General features: G+C 48.8%; 1 protein-coding gene across 2 annotated transcripts in view; it reads right to left on the reverse strand.

Annotated features, from left to right (window-relative positions):
* The window catches only part of MVB12B (multivesicular body subunit 12B), a 194,415-nt gene that overhangs the window by 60,462 nt on the left and 107,588 nt on the right, over positions 1-26,365 (reverse strand). For both annotated transcript variants that reach the window (XM_070378981.1, XM_070378980.1), the window contains exon 7: positions 22,815-22,909. In XM_070378981.1, the coding sequence (XP_070235082.1) occupies positions 22,815-22,909 (95 nt within the window). The remainder of the gene's footprint in view (positions 1-22,814; positions 22,910-26,365) is intronic.

Genomic DNA, 26,365 nt, shown 5'->3' on the forward strand with positions numbered 1-26,365 from the left:
GTAAATGTTAAAAAAAAGGGAGGTACCAGAATATATGATAAGATGGAAAAGGCGTTTCAAAAATGTGATGGCAAAAGCACAACAAAAAAAGGAAAAGGAGAATTAAAGGTCAAATCACAAACTTTGAAAAACAGCAGTAGTAAGGTGAGAGTCAAAAAAAGACTTTGTTCTTTAAGGAGATGCTGCAGCTCAATAAGCAAAAACTGGACTTCAACGGAAAAGAGGGATGGCTGGCCAGGAAAGGGCTGGAGGGAACCGCCCCTCACTACCCCAACTTCAGACCGACAATGAGTTTGGGAGACAGCAGCCAGTTAGTAAGGTTTCAGAGCAAGAAAGCCTCTTTGGCTGACATGGACTTGTAGAGGGATTCCACCGTTTTGGTGGGCAATCTGCCATTACACATCGAAATGTTTAAAAACGCATACGTGCCCTAAGGAACAAAGATTTGTCTAAAGGAATGCTCACCGAAGTACTACTCTGAGAAGCGAAGATGACAGAAGTGTCCAGCCACCGAGGACTGGTCGGAAAACGTGCATTGGATTCAGGAGGGAAGTTGTGCATCTGTTCAACGAGCCCCGAGGAAGGCTCTGGAGATGACAAGTCAAAAGGAGTGGACATTCCCAGGAATAAAGAAGAGCTGCTGATACATTCAACAACGTGGACGAATCTCAAAAACATGACACCAGGTGACACACGAAACTACAGTACTGTACGAGTCCATGACTGTACATGAAGCACATGGGTGACTGCCAGGGACTTGGGGGTCGTGCACGCCGCGACTGGAAACAGGAACAAGGGAACTCGGGGGGTAATGGGGAGATTCCCTATCTTACTTCTGGTGGTAGATACATGACATTTATCATGTGATTTGGTATTTGTCAAAATTCAGTAACTGTACACATTATAATTTTAAGAAATGCACGATAAAGTTAAGGGTGAATTTTACTGTATGTAAATTATGCCTCAATAAATCTAACCAAAAAACCCCATAATGGACAATTAGGTAGAAATATACTTTTATATATAAATATATATGGTGTACAGGGGCTTCCTTGGTGGCTCAGTGGTAAAGAATCTGCCTGCCAAGGCAGGAGACTTGGGTTTGATCCCTGGGTTGGGAAGAGGCCCTGGAGAAAGAAATGGCAACCCACTCCAGTATTCTTGCCTGGGAAATCCCACGGACAGCAGAGCCTGGCGGGCTACAGTGCACGGGGTAGCAAAGAGTCAGACACACTTAGTAACTAATAGTTAAGAACAAATACATGGTGTATACCTTAAAATAATTTTTTCTCTGGATAATGGGGTTATGAATGATCTTTATCTTCTTCCGTATGCTTTTCTGTATGTGCTTATATATTTTCCCATTTTTCTACTTTTATAAATCAGAAAAGTTTGTATATGTTTTTGATTAAAAAAAAAAATCAGACATGGATACCAGAACAGCTATCATAAATTGTTCTGGCTAGCAACAAACTGTTTTTTAGGTTCTTACAGGAACCGCTGAGTCCCACCAGCCCTGAGGCAGAACTTTCTGGAGCACCTCTGTTCTAGCCCCCGCGAGGAGCAGGCTCTCAACAGGTGCTCCAAAGGGGTAGTGGGCGGGCTGAGCAGCAACAGGGACCACCTGGCCCCAAAGCCTCATTCTGCAGCTGGGAAAAGTGAACCTGGCAAAGGAAGCCGCTTTCTCAGGTTTGGAAGCGGTCAAAATGAGCCTTAAATCCCAGAGGGCAGTGCTATTTCCACCATACTGGAACAGCTGTGCAAATCCCTGAGCGACTCCCCAGCCTTCCCAGGAGAATTCAAGCTCCTGCCAAGCTGAAGATAAGCAACAGACACTCTAGGCCAATGTTTCCCACACGTCAGGAAACTATCCCGTGTCTCAGGTTCACTTGTTTTCTTCCATGTATAATTACTGACTTTATATTTTCCTTTACATCTGAAAACTCACTTAAATTTTTTTTAAATTAAATGTTACTTCATTAAAAAATTTTTTTTCTGAACTACTTTTTTTAAACCCCACAAAGTCACCGTTCCTGGGTGTATGATTCTACTTCCCTGTGAGAGGTGGGAGGTCAGGGTCTCCTGGGGAAGAGCAGGCACCCCGCACCTGGACCTGACTGGTCTGGATGTCTTGTCCAAAGGCTTCTGATGTCAGAGCAGAGGCTTCAGAGCCACTGGGTGTCTCTTCCAGGTCTCCTGCCCTTGCCCTCTGCTCCAAGAACAGCATGTCTCAGAAGATGGGTCTGCTCCTTCAGCCCAGGCCCCAGGAAGAGATGACACATGAAGCAGGAACCCCATCGACCTGCACTCCCCAGCTTGGAACCTGAGTGGCATACCGAATGGTGGTACGGGAAGCCACGGTGGTTTGGGGGGTTGTTGGTTGACTGCACCTGCTTTAATCTTATTCTCAACAATACTATCTGCTGATATGCTATTAGAGTTGAAATAAAAACATCTTAACGGCCACCCACATCTCACACTCCCTCACAGGCACACACCCATCTTCTGGCAAACACTGCTACAGCCTGAAAGGGAGTGGCTGGGCCCCAGAGGAGATGTAGACAAAGCAGCAGCTCTGCACCGGGCAGACTGTGGCCACACAGATAAAATTCAGAGAGCTCTGAAGACCCCCTAAGAACTGTACGCTGCACCATCAACTTCACAGTTCACAACGCTCATGTGCGGGTAAAACTGCTTTAGGAGTACGCATCAGCTGAAAGACAAAGCCAGTACCCAGAAATGTTAAGATATACAGGGAAAGAACACCTAAGGTTCAAGGCACATTGGGAAGCATGGGGAAAGCAGAGTCGAGGAGATGACTATGTGGCCAGCTACTTCCCTAAGCAGTGAAGCCTTGTGTTTAATCTTTCTGGTCCTAATCCTTCTTAAAACAAAAACCATTCTGACCATCTAAATATAAAAGGTCCGTGTCTACTCTACGACAATTATTTAGATACTCTGCATAATGGATACTATTCAGCTATCTAGAACTTTCACTCAGCTCTATCATGCTTTAATCATTAATGGTCCACTTGTTTGGCTCAGGTAAATTACATTTGCATATGCAAATGATGTCTAAATACTCTGTACTATTAATGTTATCACTAATTACATAATAATAGTTACCAATTTCCACACGGATCAAACTTACAGTTTTGCAGCTATTAGGGAAATTGTGCTTTGTAATTAAGATAATCCTCATTTCCAGATGCTAATTAACTATATAATAATTAGTCTCATTCACTAATGCAAATTAAGGATTTTCATCTTTATTGATAAAGGAGTTGCTTCTTATCAGTTAAGGAAAGATAGCCCTGGAAATCTTGCAGAGAAATACTTTTTCCCCCCTCTAAAGGTTAAAAGGTAAATCCATTTTTATCAGTCTCATTTGAGAATGCAAATTAGGTCTGATTAATCAAGCCAAAGATAAATGTGCTAGTCTTATTTCAGGACGGAATGTATAGCTTACTGAGTTCATTTCTTTTCCCCTTATAAAGACCCAGATAAACAGAGTCACAAGCAGAAGTCCTCCGAATGGGAGTAATTCATCTGTGGTCAGGGGAGGACCAGGCCACACGCGTGTGTCTCTACAGCACCACCTTTTGTTCCCGCTTCTAGGATCACGGCAGCCTCTCGAAGGAGCTGTGTCCTCATGGGTCAGCCCACAGTGGGAACGAGCGAGGAGAGAGTTTTGTGAGTAAATACACAGGAGAGAGGGGAAGCCACATTCGCTTGGATTATTAAGTTTTCTGTGCTCCAAACAGAATACGAACTGGCACCTCCCATCGTGACTAATGAGGGCTGCCTCGGCGAGAACAGAAGGGCTGACAGCCAGCGAGGCCTAGTTGGCAGGCCCCAGCCCAGGCCTCGCCCGCATTCATCATCCGCTAAACCAATCCACCAATTCCGCACCACCATTTGTCATTAATTATGCTAATCAGCACACCATTACTCTCTGATGACACTGTAGCTGTTATTAGCTAGTTATGGCTTTTCAAAAGCACAACTTATTGTGCATGCACGGGCTGTGCACGCATCAGCCTACAGGGAAGAGATGTCCAATTACGAAAAGAAGAAATTTGCTATTATCTTTTTATAACAAACCAATTTAGTAATTAGAAAAGTCTCTGAATTCATAGGTTCTTTTTTTCTTCCCTCCCCTAAAATAATTGAAACAAACAAACAAAAAATGCTTTTCAGTATTTTTCTGAAAGAAAAGGAAACACCAACATGGAGTTTTATTTTTTTCAACATGTTTAAAAGTGGGGCCTGGTAGCAGGGGGTCAGGTGGGGTGGGGTGACTATACACAAGAGTGGACACATAAAGACTCCTGGTGGGCTGGGCTTTTCTTTCCAATTCTGAATTTGCAGGACACTTTAATACATGTATTTCAGTCACCACGAATGTCTGTGATGAAAGTACACCCGTGCGACCTTTTACAGGTTGCTTATGGCAGGTCGAAGCTGTTCACATGATGTCGCCAGACTGCGCACACCTTACCTGGCAGATGCTTATGGGAGAAGCACAGCAAAGCGCCTTTAACCCTCCCGTGCCCCAGCGATACCGCCAAGGGCATCAACGCTGCTCAGGTGACCTTGGAGACGGGCGATTTGGCCAGATTAGCACGTGTCCAGCGCACGGTTTGGGACTGTACTCAGGGCTGGCAGAAGGAAGGAGTCGTCTGGGTCAGCAGCCAGACCAAGGCAAGGGAGACTCTTTTTCCAAAGCTCAAGGCTCCGCAGAGGGGTGGCCCTGACCCTGCGTGTTGGTGGGGCAAACCTGCAGGCTCTCGTGCAAACCGGGCTTTAATCTCAAGTTGTTGTGTTCAGGCTGGAGTCTTTACAACTAGTTTTAGAAGCTTAGTCTGTATTAAGAGCTCATTAATATCATCAGAGTAAATGGGCCTATTAAAACATCTTTAAGCAATATCTGAACATAAATCTCCCTAAACTATATTTAATGACTGTACTTAAGATACATTATATGCAAGTCTTAATGAGACATTAGATAGCATTTTGAAGATTAAAATTAGAGAATCCATATAAAGTCTGTCCACTTAATGTAGCCTTAAGCTATACTGATGAAAGCATTACTACCACATTATTACTGCATTAGAACAAATATTTTTAATCATGTCTGATTTATGCATGCTCTTTTTCATATAATTTTCATTTTCACAAAAATATATCTTGAGTTTACAAAAGAGGGCAGGTGAAAGGTTTCAGGTTTTTTGAGTACTCTGGAGGTAAAGAGAATACAGAATTCAGTTAGTACAGGTTACTGAAAGTGCTCTGGGCTCTGAATTACATTTCTTTATATTTGGTCTAATTAGTCATTCCGTACTGTAGGCAGCCAAATATATTTACCTTCCTATTTAACTTCTTTCAAGACTAGACTAGATACAAAGTAGAACTTAACTGAAAATATTTTGAAGACTAGAAAACAGTACAATCTACACAATACTGGCAATGGTAACGTGGGCATCTAACTGAATCTGTTCTCCTGGGCCCTCTGGAGAGCTCACACCCCCAGAGCACCCCTGCCCTGCATCCCAAGTCCCACCCTCAGCAGACACAGCTGGTCTGGTCCCCTCAAACCTGCCAGAGAGGCATCAATAAAGTCCTGCTTCTATTCGAGGATTGGTGGGGAAGCGGGGACGGAGCATTGTGATCAGCAATCAGTGTTGCTAGCAGAAAAATATATTTTTTAAAAAAGACATGTGATTCCCCCAGGGCTAAAGGAATTGAACCTTTTAAACAGATCCAAATCCACCTCAAGTCTGTTCAAACAAGGAAGCATTCTCAAGGCCTGTGGGAAGACGGCTATGGGCAAGGGGTGATGACGCACAGAACTAAACAAACTACCTGGATGGAGCAGTTGGGCCACAGAAAGATCTGTGAGTCTCTCTGCACAAGGGATTTGACTCTACCTGAAACAGAAATGTACATCCCAAGTCTATACAAATCCTGATAAGGTTTCATACGCACAGTGGCCCCTTGAAAACAAGTCAAAGTTTAGATTATATACACAGAAATGCGTTACTGCTTTCTGCACTGTATTTAAAATACTACACACCCAAACAGGATTCTTCTCATGCAACAGAAAAACCTGTCCTCCTTCCCTCTGCTTTTGGGAGGAGTTCTCCCAAAGGAAAGAAACTGGATCTCTCCCTGCATCACGGTAACAGGCCTACAATCCCATTTTGGGATGCGCCTGCTGAGTCGTCTCCCGCTACCAGCTGAACTGTAGAGAGAATGTTATCCGAGAACCTGGACAAGGATAAGCTTAGATTAATGTCACCTGGTAAAATGCACAGCCTGGACTTGGATCTGACACCAGCACAAGATGCTTTGCAAAAACTGACGCTTCGGAAAATGTTAGAGACTAATTATCTTTGAGGCTTTTTAGGCTTTATTTTTTTTTTTTGATACTTTATACCAAAGTATAACCACCTTTTATAAACGCTATTCAGTTACGAAAGGCTTCTGGGATTATGTAAATCAAGACAAGTCAACCGGTGACACCTCTCTTAATATCAATAGAATGAGATTATCTAGCCTTTTCTTTCCCCCACTCACAGAAGAAGCAGCAGCACAATTTAAACTCTCTGGTCATTAAAAGAAGACCTCTCTTCTAGCATGTAAAATCTGTAGCAACAAGCCTATTTCCATTTGCTTTCCTCAGATACTCTCTCCCTACAAGGAACTACTGCATAGTACAATTTTGCATTTTTAACTGTATGAATTAGGCATTCTTCATAAATAACAGCTATGTTCTATACACAGGAGCTCCTTTTTATTAGGGACACAGTAATGAACAATGAGCAATATGTTCTATTATTCTTTGTCAAATCACAAAATGCTACATTAGAGTAACTGTGCTGGTCAATGTAATATAGTAGATTAAATTCAACTTCTGTGGAAAAACCACTGTAAAACAGCATGATAAGAAGGCTATAAAAAATTTAATTTTACTCCAAACTCCATCACAAAAAAAATGGTGTGAAAAGTAATTTTGCATAATCAGTACACGCCATCTGGAACAATTAACCGATTTCTATAGAACTATGAGGATCAGTCATATCTGCTTATTAAAGATCAGAAATTATACAAGTAATAAATCCTTGAAAAAACTAAGCGTACTCCCGCCTGTCAACGCTATTTTAACTTCAAATACTGAAGAACGCCTGATAAGGCTGAAAAGAAGAGATTAATATATGCAAATTACATCCAGCATTTAAAATCCCCACAACTGTCTCCGGTTTTCTGTCCCTTATTGCTGCCTTTATGTTTTATTCATACACCAACTCACCTGTCACTTCATAAGCTATAATATTATGGGGGTATTATTAAACAGCATAAAGCCGTGCTTTAATTGGAAAGCTTCATTGCATTTTCCAATTATTTGGAGTAAATTAAAAGCAGATGCACATAGTTTAATAAGGAGTCTAATATCAGTTCCGGGAAATCAAAATTCATTGTCATTACTAGGCCGTGATAGTTTTGCAAACTGTACTCAATTTCAGAGGTTTTCAAAAGAAAATCTGTCTATGCAATCTGTTAATTGTCATTCGGTTAATAACTGTTTAAATATCCAAACTACACAGCAGCTTCCTATTAAAAAAAATTAAACTGTGGGGTTTGTGCAAGCAAACAAATCCTGCGAGCCACTCCCGGGCTGGGCTGGGCTTCTCAGACTTGCGGGTTCCCCAGGAAACAATGGAGGCCAGGAGCCACCCACCCGCGAAGGACCGACGTTCTGTGCTCTGAGCGCTGGGGATCGCAGCGCCATCAGACAGCTCTTGGTGGAAAAGGGCGGAAGCCCTGTTATAAATCGTGCTTCCTGAGGTCTGTGCGCTGCTCAGCAAAACATTAGCTTCCAAAGTTTTAATTGGTCTGCCTAAAATAAATCCTTTTAATGAGTGAATGAACTGATTCAGGATGCAAACATGGAAAAATCAAGGAGAGCAAACCTCGCAAGCAATTTGTTGTTTTTAAAAAATTGACCCCTAAAGGGCCATCTCTTACTGGTTTGTGACCCGGGAGTGGAGTGTCCCCAGGGCCCTAGCTGGGGCTGCCAGGGTGCCTACAAATGGAGTGAACTGCCAGACAAAGGACTAAGTTTCAAGCCATTACGGATTTAAAGACTGAAATCTTAAAGGTTACTCTTCCTGAGAAACCCTGCTCTAAGCTGCAATAATATCGGAGCTCTGCACCTACAAGCTGCATACATACAGATGCGTGTAGCTAAAGCATTTACAAATGAAAAGTCACGGCAATACTCACACTAGTACACGTAACCTTTTCATTTTTGCACCAAGTGACAGACTTTTTCAAATCCTAGGTGTATAAATTATAATAGGACAAGTAGTAATTGACTTTTAAACTCCACCCCCTGCGAGGGCTACAATTAATCTGTTTTTAGCATAAGAACTGCTGCTCTGCAAAGTTCATAACTTGTAGGCTCTTCTCCCCCAATCCAATTAAAACCTTGGAGACTTTCCAAAAGGTAACAGCACAGGATTTCTTCATCTCCCAGTTCAAAGGGCATAACGGCTTACACCCCAATCATCCCAGGGCAAGCACCCCCCAGACCAGAGAGGACACCAAACACTTGAAGGTGAGAGACCTTGTGGCAACACAACCAGAAACTATGCACAGAGATGGAGATAAAAGCAATTCTTGTGCAGTGATCCAAAAAACAGCATCTCTCTCTTTTTCCCCCCCAAAATTACCTGTTTTAATAAAGTAGACACACTGTGCCAACTGAACCATTTAATTATCTGCATAAATGATGAATCAAAACAATAGTTTGCAAAAATAAATGACTAACCTCTGATTAAAATGTCTGCCCTCATTAAATCCAAATAAAAGATACAATATCTTTTTTAAAAAGGTAGTCTGAAGAAAGGAGCAATCCCTGAGCATTGACAGATAGTCTGGCATCCTTTCTTAAAATGGGAATGTCTCAGAAAGTTGCTTAAACTACTCTCCCAAACCCCAAGAAAGATGGTCTTCAGTGGACGGTGTGTCCCGTGGCTGCCAAGCCAGCCTTTGGCACAGGCCTTAGAGCTCCACTGGCCGCTCTGGAGCATGAGGGAGCCTTCAGGATGTGCCCAGTGGGTGGTGGGACTCTCGACATATCCTGAGACCAAGCCTCGGCTCACAGGTCTGTAAGGACTCTGGGGCAAGGGTCCTGGGATGGGAGGGGCAGGAAAGAAAGAGCCAAAGGACAAAGAAGAAAGGAGTCAAATGTTTCGAGCGCTGAGAACAGGTAATGCTCCTTTCTCAGTCCAGAGCTGATTCAAGGAGAAGGGAAAAGGGAAATCGGAGGCTGATTTAAACGCTGAGAAGTTCTCTTCAAAACTGTTTCACCCACTAACAAACTTGCATCTCAAGCAATTATAGATTTCTGAACTAGGGTGGAGGGTTGGACCCTGACCTGGGCAGGCTCCGACCCGTGAGTCCCCGTCCGGCCCTGCCTTAGTGGACCTAAGCCCCCCTCCTGACTGCATTTTAGGTGGGGTGGGGCTGGGGTCCTGCTTCAGGGGGAAATAAGACCCATGCTCCCTGGAATGCCAGGGTCTATGACAGTCATGTGAGCTACCATTTCTGGGGGGCCCGCTCAGTACAAGGCACTTCACATACATTATCCCTAATCCCCAAGTTTTAGAAGAGGAAATGACTGAAGAGTTAGTAAACAGTCCAAAGTCGTGCAGCCGGGGAGAGTGGATACAAAGGGTGGGTCTCAAGAATCAGTCCAACAATGAGGATCTCAGTAGCTCCCGCAGGCTGGGCTGCCTGGGTGTGAGACCTGTGGTCCTAACCTCCCGGGACAGACCGTGGACTCCAGCGGAGAACTGAGCACAGAACGAGACGTTACAACCAAGAACAGGTCACCCTTCTCAGAACTGGCAAAACCAATCAGACGGCAAAGTTTACAAGCAGCATCAACAGCCAATAGGCTTCTGGACACAGAAGGCGCCCACGCTGGGCCTATGGGAGGCCCAACCACCTTTGGCCGGAAGAAGGGTGAGAGGCGGCTGTGTAATTCACAAGCCAAGGGACCCTCTGACAGGAGTGTCAGTGGCATTCTGTTAGCCCAGGGCATATTTAAGGTAAACACAGGAGGCAATGGAACAGAAAGATGGGTGCGTTTATTGCCTCCAGGTAGCAAGCGATTAAGTACTTCTAAGCGTGTCACCAGGAGCGATGCTTAGGGCCGACGAGGCAAGCTTTGCTCTCTCATTCAAAATTATGGATGTCGCCTCGCCAGTGGATCATCAGATCGTTCACGCTATAAAACAAGCCAGGCGCGAGAAACCGCGCGCTAACAAAGGATCTCAACCTTGGCTGAGAGCTCTGCATCACTCATTGTCTCGGAGACAATCGAAAGACAAATCTGAGGACTGAGGGCCCCGCGTTCTCTGGGACATGTGATAAATACACCCCATCCCAACTCCAGGCTGGAGCAATGAAGTCTGTTCTTTAAACATAAACAGGTTAAGACCGTCACTGGCCATTTATAAACAGATGGGGAAAAAAAGTACTGGGTATTCAGGACACGGACGCCAAACGCACAACAACAGATGGATGCAGGTATTCCGTCCACGGGAAAAGTGGCTTCGTTGCTACAGAACAGATCAGAACTCTTTGGTCCTGAGGCCAGCAGTTAAATGCACCCATCCTGACATCCTGTGTGGGGGACAGAAAAAACTTCCCGTCTCATCATGGGATCCTGTGTAGCCGTCCAGCCGCTCCCCGAGTTCTACCAACTCTCCCATCATTACTAAGTCATCAGGAGTCTATAGACGCCCACCTGACAGCTGATCCCCGAGGACTACTGAGGTAGGTCAGCCAGGCTGGAGCCTGGAAGCGGGGACACACAGACGGCAGCAGAACTCAGGCAGCGGAGCCGGCAGGAGGGGACCTGGGACCAGGAGCACACGGGGTCGCACAGGGTCTGGAACAGCTCGGTCACCTCAGTAGAGGCTGGCACTTTAGGAAGCCCAACCTAGAGGGTGAAGCTTCAGAGCAGGTGGCACTACGGTGACTGTCAGTTCATGTAGGAGCCCTCCTGTGTGCAGGGTTCAGAGAGCTGGAGTCGGGGGAGATGCCTACAGTTCAGTCCCAAGACATGAGAAGGTGTGTCTGGGCTGGCCACTGTCACCTCAGGGCTGAGGGAAGACCACGGCAAGGGGACACCCAGGTGCCCAGAGCTCCCCCCAACCCCAGACAGGTTTCCAACAGCAGGACCAGCGGCAGCCTTGCCTGCTAATGGCGGGGAGGTTCCTTGAAGCATCCGGAGTGTTGCCCTTGCTGGTCTGGAAAGGATCTGAGACGGGGCGGAGGGAGGACCTGTGGGATAATTACAATCATAAGGGCACCCCTGCAGCACTCCTATGTGCCAGGCTCGGTTCCAATCCTCACTGCAAACCACTGCTGTTCCCATCTGACAGACGAGGAAACTGAGGCCCAGAAAGGTGAAGGCCCTTGCCTAAGGCCACTCAGCTTTACGAGAGGGGCTGTGTGCTCAGCTCTGCACTGTTCTGCCCAGCAGGACCCACACTTACCCCTGGAGGCGCCCTGAGGGTGCGGGGGTCAGGGAGGGCATCTTCAGTCAAGCATGAAGGCCTCACTCTGACGAGGTCCCAGAGACGATGGTCCAGGGGCCACCTGAGGTTAAACTACACTGAGACCTAATAAGCCGATGAGTCCTCGTGTGAGCCACTCTAGTGTGTGTCCTTCCAGTGTCGCTTGACACAGGGAGGGACAGGGTCCCCAGCTAGGAGGAATTGTCCCCAGGGTAGTGGCGGAGAGCTGAGGGGCTGGTTGGGCTTGAATGTCAGCCCCTCCGCTGACTAGCACTGCTAACTATGGGTAAATCACTCTCAAACCTCAGTTTCTCCACCTGCACAATATTTATTATTATTATTGTCATATTAATGTATAGAATCTGCCTGCAATGCAGGAGACCTGGCTTTGATCCCTGGGTTGGGAAGGTCCCTTGGAGAAGGGAAAGGCTACCCACTCCAGTATTCTGGCCTGGAGAATTCCATGGACTGTACTCAGTCAGATACAACCGAGTGGCTTGACTTTCATTATTATTACAGGGATTCATTCTCTAAGGCTTTGAACAAGGCTTGAACATGGGGACTCAGCAACACTGGAAGCTCTATCTGTAAAACAGAGATCACAGCAGTAACAGTACAAACCCCGAGAGGTTTTCTGTAAGGTTATTGATAAGGATTTGCTGGGATTAAATAACAAAATGCATGGAAAGGGCTTACAACAGAGTTTTGTACATGGTAAGTCTAAAGGAAGGTTAGGTTTATTAAAATAAATTAAAGTGATCCATTTTAATAAAAGCAAAAACAACTTCAGCTCCCAAAATGTGCTTAAAGAAGTTACCTTAATTATATCATTTTTTCCCTCTCAGCTGATAGTCTGTTACTGCAAGACAGAGACACAGGTATAAAGAGAAACAAAAGGCTAGTTTGATACAAGCTGCTCCTAGGCAGGAGTGTTTGGTAACCCCGATGACTTCACTCACCCCAGAGAAAACCTCTGAAGAAGTGCTAAGAGCAGATGAAGAGCTGAGATTGAGCATCTTCTATTTGTTTTCAGCATTTCTCTGGCTGCGTGCTAAGTCGCTTCAGTCGTGTCTGACTCTTAGCGACCCTATGGACCACAGGCTCCTCTGTCCATGGGATTCTCCAGGCGAGAATACTGGAGTGGGTTGCTATTTCCTTCTCCAGGGGATCTTCCTGACCCATGGATGGAACCTGGGTCTCTTGCATTTTCCTGCTTGGGTGGGAGGGTTCTTTACCACTAGCACCACCTGGGTAGCCCTTTCTCTGGCTAGGCCTTCAGAAAGGACCACAGTCACGCTGCCTGCCAGGAAGCGAACTATGATGGGAAATGGAGACATATTTCTGCTTAAAAACTAGACAAAGAAGATACACATGCAGAGAGAAAGTGTCAGAGAGATGGTTTTTCTCTGTCCACGTGTGGGACCTTTATGGTCAAGACAGCGTTTGGATGGCATTTCTCTGAAGTGTGGAGGCAGTAAGTGTGCATTTGCTGGTAACGTCTCGGGTATCCCAATGTGAAAACCACACAAGCTCCTTCCCACACGGCCCCAGCCCCTGGAGTTGTTATCACTGCTCCCCTAGATGCCAGACAATGGCAGACACAGAGGATGCTTCCAAAAAACATGAGCTGAACTATTGCTACAATTGAATGATTAACATTATTGCAATTACTGATGTTGAGAGACGGGGGCATCAGGTCCAGAAAGGCTTGGTGCTGTGCCTGACGTCACTGGGCAGGTCTGTGGCAGAAACTTCGGTGCACCTACCCTTCTGGCTCCTGCCCAGAATCTTCCCACCACCTCTCAGCTGCCTCACTCAAGGATTTAAGAGGGAGGGGGACGTGGCCCATTAAACCAACGCCGCCTACTCTCTGCCACACGTGAAAGAAAAATATGGAGAATGAAGGCACAGCAGGGGGTGGCCATCTTTTAAGAACACTCAAGTATCCGTCACCTCATTATATTTTTATTTTTCACCATGACGAAACTGGAAAAAGTCTTAACTTTCTCCTGCCGGGGGAGCACAGGAAGAGCAGAAATGAAAACCTGGAGACGAAAGCAGCACACCCAACCCCCCGCCGCAAGCACTTTTCCTCCGAAAAACCAAAGGCGTGTTGCAAGATTTTATGGAGGTCCCCGGCTCACTCTGCCAAGCGCGTCTTCCCTTCCTGCCCCACACCAGCATCCCGTCACTTTCCCGAAAGGGCTTGTGGGCCGCTGGCCACGCAAAACAGCCCACGTCTAAGTGACAACGCGTGACAGGACGTCTCCTTTCTGGGTGGTGCCCAGCGGAGCTGCGCCAGAGCTTTTACTGCAAGTTTCTCCGGCCCCAGGAAGACGTCTTCCCTGAGCGCTCAGAGCACGCCGACTGCTGAGAAGAAATCTTACGCACAAAATCATACAACGGAGCGCAGGACTGAGAAGATGAGCCAGTGTGCCCTGGGTGATAATTCTCAACAAACCTCTGGGCTCCGGCAGGGGAGGTGCTTCCCGATTTATGAAATACTCTCACAAGTCCTGGACCCTCGTAACAAGAAGGCAACAGGCGGTTACTGCATTGTCTCGAGAGTGAGAGTGTTAGTCACTCAGTCATGTCTGGCTCTTTGCGACCCCATGGACTGTAACTGTCAGGCTCCTCTGTCCATGGGGATTCTCCAGGCAAGAATACTGGAGTGGGCTGCCATTCCCTTCTCCAGGGGAAGCTTCCTGACCTAGAGCTTGAACCCAGGTCTCCCACATTGCGGGCAGATTCTTCACCATCTGAGCCACCAGGGAGGGGTGAATAACTAGCATCGAGCGACTTGCCCAGGGCCACGTAACACAGGGCCCTTGCACAGCTCTACCTGGGAACCATTTGTGTGGGTTATTCAGCACACCACCTGTGCGGCCATTCACGGCGGCTCTGTGCGATGGCTGCATGCGCTTCTGACCCCAAATGCCCTGTCAGTCACATGCTGAACCTTCCTGCTGCCCTGGAAGTGGGAACACGGGGCCTGGCACACGGCAGCGCTGTCTGCTGAATGAAGAGAGAAGTGAACAGTCGTTCTTCTCTCTCTGCCTTTAATAACATCCTCAATGACTCAAAAAGGAGTGAAGACAGCCTCCGTCCTCTCTTCTAAACACAGCCTCTGCTGTCTCAGCGTGCTCACAGGTGAAATGGCTCCAACACAAAACCTAGGGGGAGGAAACCAGGACCCCAACTGGGAGGGAATGAGACAAGCCTCGTGGCAGAGGCAGTGTGGGAGCAGGCCTTCAGGGATGGGTCAGCAGAGGAGACGCTGGGGCCATCAGGCCACAGGACCGGCAGGGACAGGTGCACAGAAAGACACAATGGAGAGAGGACACCGGGAGCTACCTGGGCTGGGGGGCCTGGAGAAGAGACACGGCACAGGGAGAGACTGGCCATCGACAGCCCCCACTCTCGGCAAGTGAGGTACGCATGAACGCAGTCGGCAGTGGGCTGGGGCTGGCGTGAACGTGATCTGAAGAGGTGTGCTTTGGGGACGTCAGTCTGCCACCTGGGCAACTGGACTGGGGACTGATAAGCCAGGTCAAGGAAGTTTGAGTACCAACAAGGTACCTGCCAGGCCCGAGCCCAGCTGGCCCCGGAGGCGGGGACACAGAGCACAGAGGACCACGCCCGATGCTCGGGTCCAGAAGATGGGCCGGGGGAACTGGACGAGGCTCTGGCCCTCATCTGTCAGAAGGGTGACCCAGAGCCCAGCCCAGGGGTTTCGGGGTCTCTCTCTGCAAAATCCTAGCAGAGGCGACTGCAGAGCGGAGCCCCTCCAGGAGGCGAGAGCTCCCCAAGCGCCCTGCGTGTCTGCCCGCACACGCTGTTCATTAACTCCGGTGACACGGCAACCACGGTTGGGTGTATGAAGGCACGTCCAATTAGCCGGGCCTACATGAATATTTGCACTCTTAAATCTTTTGCATTTGAAAGGGTTAAAGCTTATTATTAGCATATAATTTACAGTCCTTTCTCCCAGGAAAGGAATAATGCACAGTAAATGCCACATTCATTTTAATAATACATGTTACAGTCTGTGCCCAACATCTGCACAAAGGTAAAGGAGACAGATTTTTTTGACGTGTCCCACTCTGCCATCTAAACACAGGCTTTTTGTTTCTTAAGTGACGGAAGGTTTAATCAAGAAAGCAGGCAATTCATCAATCGCAACAAGGCGGCGTGTGAGCGCCTGACAGCACACACATGGTTGTGTACAGAGCAAACCTGGCCACCTGTCACCCGCACCTTTGCATCAGGATGTACAGATCTACTACTCGAGCAAGTCCCCACCCGCGCCCGCTCGGTTCTGCCTGCTCTTCTCCTCGTTTCCTTTGTGCTCGGTTTTGTTGTCAGGGCAGGAAGAGATGGATAGACAAGGGACGCCATGTTAGAGGGGATGATAAAAATTTATATGCCTTTAAAATGACTTATTTCCTTCTTGATTCGAGCACATTATAAATATATATATTTTTTCACTCCACTGAGGAATCTTCCCCATATGCTATCATCTGGCACCCGTCAAACCCACGTTCCTCCCTTGGTTCCCTGCCTCTCCTCCCTCCAGCTCACCCCCCACCACTCTGAGCAGTCCTAGGTGAGTCTGAAATCCTCAGTGGAGGATACATGAAAAGAGGTGGGCGGGGGTGGGGAGGTCTGAAGTTCAAGGCCACAGAAGCCGCAAGAACATGTCCATTAATTCACAGGCCACAGAGGTAACTGTGAATGCAGAGGCTGACTAACGTTTACTCTGGGGCTCCCGCTGGAAGCTAGCAGCCCTTCCCCAGCTTTGAGGTTGTGAACCCACCCGCAGGCTGGCACTCACCCACACATGTGACACCCACACAAAACACACGCAAACTCTGCAGCATAAACATGGCACGTGGACGGCTGTCAGTCAGAACACCTCACACAAAAAAGAAGGGCATTTCTCATTTCTCACATGCCCGATTGTTTTAGTCTTTTGGTCGTTTTCCCACCTGGCATTGCTTTATGGTCATTAAAGTATCAAGTTTGTTTCTGACTTTCCTGGAGAGATTTTCTTCTCCTAATTGAAAGACAGAAATAACGCAATCACTAAAAATGAAAGGAAAATACATTCGTAATTGTTTGGTATGCTATAGACAAGTTTCTAAAGGATCACACTGTAAAACACACAGATTCGTTTTCTTTTCATAATAAGATGAAGAGCCGGTGGCAGAAATTTTATCCAGTTGGATGAAATATATAAATCATGAATTTCATAATACTGATAATTAAATGTCCATCTTCCAATTTAAATGAGGACTAGATTAAAACTGCATGGAGAAGGCTGATATTCAGAAATCATTAATTATTTTTAATTGCTTTGCGCTTTCCTGGTCTGATGTCAGAGTCACACAGCTGGTACGGGGTTCTGTGTTTCAGATAAAATCCCCCTTCTCTCTGAATGAGGGTCATGGCTACACTGCCTGCTGATGGACTCGGGCTTGTCCATGCTCACATGCTTCCTGATGTCAAACATCTTGAAAACGGACTGGTTTTTAAGAGGGAACAGCTGTGGAGGGCAATAAGCTGGCTTTTCCACAATCAAAAAGAAAACCAAAAAGGGGAAAAAAAAACCCCAAAACCTGAAAAACCCAGAAGAGCTCAAGACAGGGTGACTGCACCCCCAGTTGGCCAGGTCGGCTCCGGGTTCCCTGGCTCTGTCTGGGGCAGCTCCACGCCCCTTTCACTCTCAAAAGTGACGACGTGGAAAATACATTAAGTGGTCAGCCTGGTACTGAAGGACAGATGAAGACATCAGGCACTAAAAGGTGCTCCCCGCACCGTGTGGCCTCCATGCACGTCTGCGTGTGGCTCACCCTCAAACTGGGCTGTTTGAGAGTTTTGGCTTTATTACGTGCTGGTTTTAATGTGCACCTGCTTTATTTTACTATTTTACACAACTATGTTGATTTTTTCAAAAGCAAGAAAAATAAGTTCTTTGGGAAAAAATTCTTCACGTGGAGCTATGAATCCGTTTATAACCACCACAAAAACAAAAGAACGTTACCGTGTCGCTTCCCTGTTCATGAAGTAAAACCTGCCATGAGACTGATGGGACGTTCCTAGGTTGGAAAAAGCAATTCTGGGGTCTCTGAATTGCGCTACTCGTTATAGGGACCCTCGGCACAGGAAACCCTCAAGGTGGACAGGACATCAGGGAGCTCCTCTTTCCTGACGTCCCCCAGGTCTCCAGCCCCTGGTCTGATGCCCAGCACAAGGACATTTCTTAAGAAACATCTCACTCGGGCTTCCCTGGTGGTCCAGTGGTTAAGAACTCACCTGCCAATGCAGGGGACACCGGTTCGACCCCTGGTCGGGGACGATCCCACGTGCCTCGGAGCCCCTGGGCACTTGCGCCACAGTGACTGAAGCCTGTGTGCCCTAGAGCCCCTCCTCCGCAACAAGAGAAGCCACTGCAATGAGAAGCGTGTGCACGGCAACTAGAGCAGCCCCCACTCAGCTAGAGAAAGCCCGTGTGCAGCAATGACGACTCAGCGCAGTAAAAAAAAAATCACTGCATTCAACTTCCAAACATTTAGGGTTTCCAACATGAGTCGGTCACACTCTATCGTTATCAAGCTCACTGAAAAGCGGCTCTTCTGTTGTTTCCAGCACCTTACAGGGCCCTCTCTATGCGGAAGAATTCATAAAAGGAATAGTTACATTCTTCCCGAACAACTGGCTTGTTTCTATGTTGTGTATAAAAAGATTTGACTCTGGACCAAACCTGGAATCTCCCCTTCATGCAAACCTCACCCAAGGCTGCACCCTCCTCTGCTATCCTGTATTTTCATCCACTCCTGCTCTGCCCCTTCCATTTTCACTTCGCTACATGTGTTTTCAGAGCTACCTTAAATCTGGAATAAGTGGAAGAGAAATGAATAAGTGCTCAGACATCTAAGCATCAAAAAAAAAAAAATGATAAGAAAAAAAAAAAAGGGAGGACACCACCACCTGGGACCAAAATAGAAGACTTTGAGGAGCAAGAAGACATTCTTTAAAAGAAAACTAACAGTCACTAGAAGTTCTGACAAGGAAACAGGAGCTGGGGCTCTGGGACAGAATCTAGAGAAATCAACAGGGCCTTGAAGAGTCCCCCCGGGGGACAACACCTTAAGGGCATCTAACCAAGCGAGACACAGCAGTGAGAACACGACCGGGAAAGCATGCGCCTGCCAGCTGCCATGGATCACAAGTGAGACCAGTTTAAAAAGTGGTTTGCTGACCCTAATATATGCGGGTTACAGAGTGGGCCACACCAGGCACCCACCGTTTTACTTCATCTCCTCTTTCAAGGAAAACCACCCTCAAACCTTAGAGAGTGAATACCATGGAGATGGGGGATTTGAGGGGCAAGAAAGGTGAGGTGGCAGCAGGTGCGTCCAGGTGCTTTCGGGCTCAGCTGGGGACTGGAGGGCCAGCAGACGCAGAGGATGGTCAGTGATCTCGGAGGAACATCAGTGGACAGGAGGGTCCAGGGGACGGGACAACAGAGGACAATCACGTCCACAAAAAGGGACAAGAAGCAGCTATTGATCTGTGGTCTGGAAGTGATTTCCGTTAGAATTCGAAAGCACAGTATGAGTCTGTGGGAGTGTTAGTTGCTCAGTCGTGTCCGACTCTGCGACCCCATGGACTGTAGCCCACCAGGCTCCTCTGTGCACGGGATTCTCCAGGCAAGAAAACTGGAGTGCATCACCATTCTCTTCTCCACGGGATCTTCCTGACCCAAGGACCGAACCCAGGCTCTCCTGAATTGCAGGCAGATTCTTTACCATCTGAGCCACGGGGAAGTCCTTGTGAAGCACTCAGACGGAGGCTTGTGAGCCCTCAGAAAAGATGGTGGCCACTTGGGAAGCTTCCCAAGAGTGTGCTGAATTAACCCCAAGCCGGTATTTTTTATTATGGGAATAACACGTGCTATCATAGAAAAGTGAGACACTGCAAAGAAACAAAAAGAAGAGCTGGAAAACCCAGTGAAAACCACTGTGAATGTCTTGTGTGTGTACGTTTCCAGGTCTGTGGATATATCCTTTAAAATGAGATCACACTGCACACTCCAGTTGTCACTTAGCACTATTCATGCACACCTTTTTATCTAAATAAAAAATCTGTTTGATGCTTGAGAAGTTAAGGCCACTGTATGGAGGTTTCATAATTTAACCGACTTGCCTTTGTTTTAGACATTTAGGATATCCACCCCCCACACCTCTTTTTTTGAGTTATTACATTTAAAAAGCAGCAGTGCTCGCCCTTGCGGATAAGTCTTTTTTTTGCACATCTGTAAGCATTTTCCAGAGGAAATTCCTGGAAGAGGAAGTGTGAGGATCAAAGTTGTGCTTCATGGCCATTCTGATGAGGGTAATAGCTGGCAGAGAAGGGAGTAAGCATCTCAGGATTTTGGCACAGAGGCTTAGAAGTTCCTTACCCCAATTCTGTGGGCAGGAGAGAGCTACCCACAGGCTGGATGGTGGAGAATAGTTGGCACGCATCACTGATGGGATGCGTGGTATCCCAAATGGCTGGGCGGATATGAATGCACAGCGAGACAGCACAGCTGAACAACACAGAGGACCTTGCGGAGATGGGCTGGGCTGCTCGGAGGTGGTGGCCCCAGCTGCTGGAGGGCTCAAATAGCATTTAGAATGATCGCCTCCCTGAGATGTCATAAAGGGTATTCCTGGGCAAGGTAGACATGGGCTAAAAGCTTTTCTTCCTCCCTCCCTTCCTCCCACAACTGTTTCAGGAGCACCTCTGTGTGCTGGGGACAGAGCTACACGTGGTCCGTACCAGATTCCCCAGCAGTGTCACTCCCTTTGCAGGCAGGACACAGATGAACTGTCTCAGTGAGAGTACAGAGGGGAGATCCTAACAGGTACGCCCTTGGGAAAATATGCAAAAGTAAATATCACTTTAATAACCATATGTACAAATGAAATGTGGGCTGCTTTTCAAATTTCTGATTACCTTGTTTGGAAATCTACTTATCTTAGGAAGGGACTGCAAATGAAGGGAGCGGTAATCAAGTGTTTTCAGGAATGAACCAGAGCAGACCAGGAGTTTGTACCAAAGGCTCAGGGCCTGAGGTCTGCAGTGAATGTGTGCAGGGCTGGTTTAGAAGGAGAACAGTGTGGTGGCTCAATCCATTACCAGCAGAGCACCAGCCATTATGGCAGCAGGCACGGGGCCCGGGCTGGGCCTGCGGCACCCGCTGCCTTGACTGTTTCTGGAATAAACCTTTGAAACCTTAACTTCGCAACACCAAACTGAGATGTGCCATTCGGTGCCAAGCACCGTTGGAAAGGGGGGGACGGCGGGGAGGGTGTCTCTGCTTCCCTCTAGCCAGATCGGCTTGCAGGCAGGCTGCTGGTGGGCGGGCAGGCTTCCCAGCTGCACCATGGTTGCCCAGTGCTGAGCTTGCAGGCCTTACGGAGCCAGCGGGCCCTGCAGGGCACGCCTGGCAGCCTCACAATGAAGCAGTCCCGGACCCTGGCAGAGCAATTTGGGGCCTGCAGCCGCCGAGGAGGCCTGAGCTGCCTGCTGTTGTGGGCTGCGGCCTCAACTACCTCTGTTTGGAAGATAAAATCCAATTGACTGCCACTTACATAAATGTAACAGGAAGTTCCTGAATGGCTTCCCCTGTGTCTTGAGGCTGTTACCTCGGTACTGCTAAACTAACAGCTGAAATGAACCCAGACAACACCTCATCAAAGCTGCGGGGCGAGGAAGCAGTGGTCCAGGGGCAGACAGGAACATTCCTGCCAAACCAGAGGAGATTTCACTTCGTGGGCCCTTCTCTGCAGAAATGTCAACAGCTGGGAAAGCCATCAGAGAACCCAGGTGAGGTGGGGGCAGCTGGACCCTGTGGCTGGAAAAAGATTTGCAAGCTGGAGGGGGGAAAAAGGCATCTGCTTTGGTTGAGCTGCCTGTATGTGCATTCAGAGCGGGATTTCACCCCGCTGGATTTCACAGGCCTGTTTTGCACCACTCTGCCACTAAGCATCTGGGGAAATATCCAGCTTTTCTACAAAATAGGTCATCTTTCCACATTTGTTATGCTCCTTGTCGACTCTGCTGAAATAGCCAGAGCACAGAAGAAATTCTCCCTGGAGACGCTGCTCTCAGACAACATGCGCCCGCTCCCCTTGGGGACTCGGCTCCTGGCATGGGGCTAGGACGAGGGCTGTGGGGACCTCCCTGTCGCTCCCCTTTCCCGGCAGGAGTGCCACCCAGAAATGGAACAACTGGCCTTTGCTTATCCTTCCAAACCTATTAGGGAGCGATCATAACAAAGAAAAACGAATACTGACACGAATTATACCATTGTTCTATTTCATCTGTTTAGTACCCTGAAGTTGCAATTTTTAGAAAAAAAGATTACCTTTCAAATAACCCGTTCATTATGGTACATGAATGAATGCCATGTTCCCGTGTTCAAAACGTCACTCACCATTAGGGGTGCGTGCTGGTAAGTGGCACCGATGTGCCATTTCCCCTTGATACACCAAGGCCTCCGACTGGAGGCCCCTGTATAATCGGAGTCAAGTTCGTGGGTTTCCTCAACTCTTAGCAACTCCCCTGCACTGCCCGCCACCTAATGAATCTCAATTCCGTAATAAGGCTTTGTAAGTTTTTCCCTCTCTGGGTAAGGTGAAAAAGAAAACTGTGATGAAGTTCCTGCCAAGGTAACACTATCCATTTCAAGGCCGAGTTCAGAAATCACAGACTCAGATGATGGGGTTGGGGGAGCGGGAGGGAGGCCCCCTGTGTACCCTCTGGTCGCAAACCCGGTCTTGAGAAACAAGAGGCGAGGACAGATGTGGACAGGAGGGCAGGCGGCACCGGGCCTCGGATCTGCGCAGTCCCCGGTCCCTGCGGGGAACTCGGCTTGGACCTGGCAGGTGAACAATGTGGTCACTATTCTCCGAAACCTCCCTTCAAGCTTGCGAAACCCACACGCTGTTTTTCATCATTAGTTTCAAAACATGCTGAGGTTCTGGCCCTTCACTAAGTGCTGCGGTGACACGGAGGAAAGGGGAGGCCTGGACCCTGTGGGGAGCAGGCCCCTTGCAGGGGAAGAAAGAGCAACGAGACGCGCAGGTGCCGTTAGAAGTGAGACGCGCAGAGGGAGGTGGTGCCCGGGACACAGGCATGCTCGCTGGCCCTTGGCGGTGGCCCACCTACCTGAGATGGCATAGAGATTGGAGTGCTGGTATTCATAGTCAGCCCGAGTGCTGTTCCTGCCTCGGAAGGTAGCGGGGAGCGTGAGAGAGATGTGCCTGAGGAAGACAGAGGAGAGAAAAGGAGGTTACAGGGAGCATGGAGCAGTCCCCAAGGCTCAGAAAGCGCAGGTGCCGCCATAAGCCCACAGCGCAGCAGGCCTCCATCTACCCAAGCAGCTCGAGTTCCCCAAGGAATTGAGAAGTTTCTGGACATCAGCAGCTACCTTTTCTATACACAGAAGGACATCCAAGAGGAAGAAAGGGTTTCCCAAGCCTTACATGATGTCCCAGGTGCCTGGAGGAGGCGGGTGACTTAACCCTGATCTCTGCTTACTGGGCAAAGCACACCAAGGGGACCAGGATGCTCAGCTCCGAACACAAGCCTCGGTTTGTCCCGTCATCTTGGTCCCATTACCCACCCAGTGGCTTCCACGCCTGTCCCAGGAAGCACTTGGTGAAGGAAGATGTTAGGGGTTATTACCAGGTGAGCCCAGGAAACGAGGCCCACTGAGAATCAGAATGGCATGTTCCTCTGAATTCTGTGAGCGGCACACGTCCGCCTCAGGTGGCAGCACACAGTAGATGCTCAGAAAGCACCTTCCATTGACCCAGTGTGTCTTTTATGGCACAGGTGTTGGCCATTAAGGCTCAACGCCCAGAGCGTAAGTGCATCCTCGTTCAAAGCATATAATCCATTTGGTGTGGTTATCAGCTGCCTTTTAGTGAATGCTGAGAAGAAAAGATGATAATAGGAAAGACATTTAAAACCCAACAGGTCTGGGGGGCACAGTCACCCCTTCGTGGTACGACGGGCTGGTTTGAAGTCGCTCAGCAGCCTGAGCTCCAGTCACACAGTCATTCCCAAAACGGGAGAGGCTGGGATGGAGGGTACCCATCACGTAAAGGAAGCTGACGTTCTGCACGCTGCCCTTTTCATACAACAAACACGTAGTCTTCTAGAATGGCTCTGGGAGGGAGGTGGGGCCTGTTCTCACGGGGCCAGGAGGAGCAGAGGCCCTCCCAGGGCCAAGATGAAAGCCGAGGGCTCTAAGTGAGGTGGCTGAGCTGTGGGGTGAGCCCTGAAGGTGAACACCGGTGCCATCCGGCCGACCGCTCAAGCAGGCGGCGGGGCCTTGCTGGGCACGGGGGGACCGGTGACACTTCACGTGAGAGGAGTATCCACAGGGCGCTGGGATGCATGTGCTGTGAACTTGCACTGCTGGCTCCTTCCTGATCAAAGGGTGACACCGAGGCGAGCTCTTTCCACAAGGAGCTCCAGGCTACAGGGGACAGAAGGGCTGGAACAAACTGGGGTGCACCAGGAGATGTGCTCCAAGGAGGATAAAATCTGTGCACTCAGCATGAAGGCGGGAGTGCAGGGCTTACAGTGGCAGCCCCTCCGAGCTGGATGTGGGTTACAGGAGGGGACAGGACCTACGTACGGGCAGTCAGGGAGCCACTCTGCTGCAGGGCTAGAGTGTTAAACAAAGCCACAGCCAGACAGGAAAGGATGCCAGAAGCCACACTATGGGCTTTGGGATCTATCCGCTTGGATGAAGGTTCTTGAACTCTGTTCTGCTCGTCAGAGTGCAGAGGCAGTGCTCTAGGCACCTGGGAGCTCGCTAACAACACAGACTCAGCTCCCTGACCTGGGGAGTCTGTTCAGAGGCCTGGGGGGTGCACCCTAGAAATCCCTGGAACCAGGCGAGCAGTGACTCTGAGGATGGGCTGGTTTGGGAACCCTGGCAGGGGGAGGAGAGCTTCAGAGGGTGGAAGCAGGTGATCAATGCCTCCGACCGCAGCACTCAGTCAGTGGAGCTGAGCAAACAGAAGAATAAATTACTGACTGTGGTTGTGGTTGAGCAGAGCTAAAACAATGACAGGCGGCCCTGTAGAGAAGGTCGGCTGGCCCTGAGCGGGGGCCTCGGGGTCAGCAGATCCCTGGGTTCTCTTCTGGCTCTGCATACTGGCCCTGCAAGGCAGGAACCCAGCCTGGTGTAGAGTGAAAATGTGGGCACCTGTGTCGAATATCTTTAAGCATTTCAAGAGGGCGACAGCAGAGCCTTGAACCCAGTGTGGGGCCCTCCAGAACGGGGGCCTGTGCCATGCGCTGGCCACACACTCGTGCAGCTGGTGTGCCCCACGTGCTGGCGCTGCACCCACTGTGCCCCGAGGGCTTTTCCAGGAGCTGGGGAAGAACTGAGCTTCAGCACTGCCATGCCCTGAGACCACTGAGCCCTGAAAGCCCTAAGAAGGTACGCCACACCTAAGGACGCACCACGCCGCTGGCATGGTGTGGCAGCGCTCCAGGGCCCTTGCAGAGGAGGCAGGGTGTTGGTGGAACCTCAGATGACAGGCCAACCCGGGTGACAGCACAGGGGGGTCTCTTCCTTGGCTGAGAAGACAGAGCCAGACCAGCTAGATGGCCATCAGAGATGGCCAAGGGAGCCCTGGTCCAGTCAACCCAGACCTGGGGAGGGGGGACTCAGGGTGGCAGGACAGGCAGGGTCCTGCTTTTGCAGAGCTCCCCTACTGCAGATGGTGACTGCAGCCATGAAATGAAAAGACGCTTACTCCTTGGAATGAAAGTTATGACCAACCTAGACAGCATATTAAAAAGCAGAGACATTACTTTGCCAACAAAGGTCTGTCTAGTCAAGGCTATGGTTTTTCAGTAGTCATGTATGGATGTGAGAGTTGGACTATAAAGAAAGCTGAGTGCCAAAGAATTGATGCTTCTGAACTGTGGTGTTGGAGAAGACTCTTGAGAGTCCCTTGGACTGCAAGGAGATCCAACCAGTTCATCCTAAAGGAAATCAGTCCTGAATACTCATTGGGAGGGGTGATGTTGAAGCTGAAACTCCAATGCTTCAGCCACCTGATGTGAAGAGCTGACTCATTTGAAAAGACCACAATGCTGGGAAAGATTGAAGGCAGGAGGAGAAGGGGACGACAGAGGATGAGATGGTTGGATGGCATCACCGACTCAATGGAGTCGGTGGAGTTTGCGTAAACTCTGGGAGGTGGTGATGGACAGGGAGGCCTGGTGTGCTGCAGTCCAGGGGGTCACAAAGAGTCAGACGTAACTGAACTGAACCGAACCCTGTAGCAGGGGTCAGGGACATGCCACCAGGTTACAGGAGCCATGGCTGACGAGGGGCGAGTGGGAAGACTCTCCACGCTCCCCCAGGAAGTGCTGTTCCCCCTGGGAGCTGGGGATGGGGGGCAAGGAGGGGCTCTGGGGTAACTCCTAAGCAGCAGGAGGTCTGGCTGAGGAGAGGGGCTTGGAAGGAGGTGGGGGTGGCTAGGGCCTGAAGCCGGCTGAAGAGAGCGTTTTGGGGTCACTGCATGCAGGGCCCTGCACAAGTTCTGACTTTACCCTGAAGAGTTTTAAGCTGAGAAGGGATAAGCTCCAATTAATAACTTTAGAAGATTACCTCCCTATGGGAAAGTGAGGGGGAAAAATTGAGATGTACTGTAGATGGGAAGAGAGCAGCCAATTTTTATGAGGGT

This window comes from Bos mutus, chromosome 11 (genome assembly GCF_027580195.1).
Source record: "Bos mutus isolate GX-2022 chromosome 11, NWIPB_WYAK_1.1, whole genome shotgun sequence".
In the NCBI taxonomy this organism is placed as follows: domain Eukaryota; kingdom Metazoa; phylum Chordata; class Mammalia; order Artiodactyla; family Bovidae; genus Bos; species Bos mutus.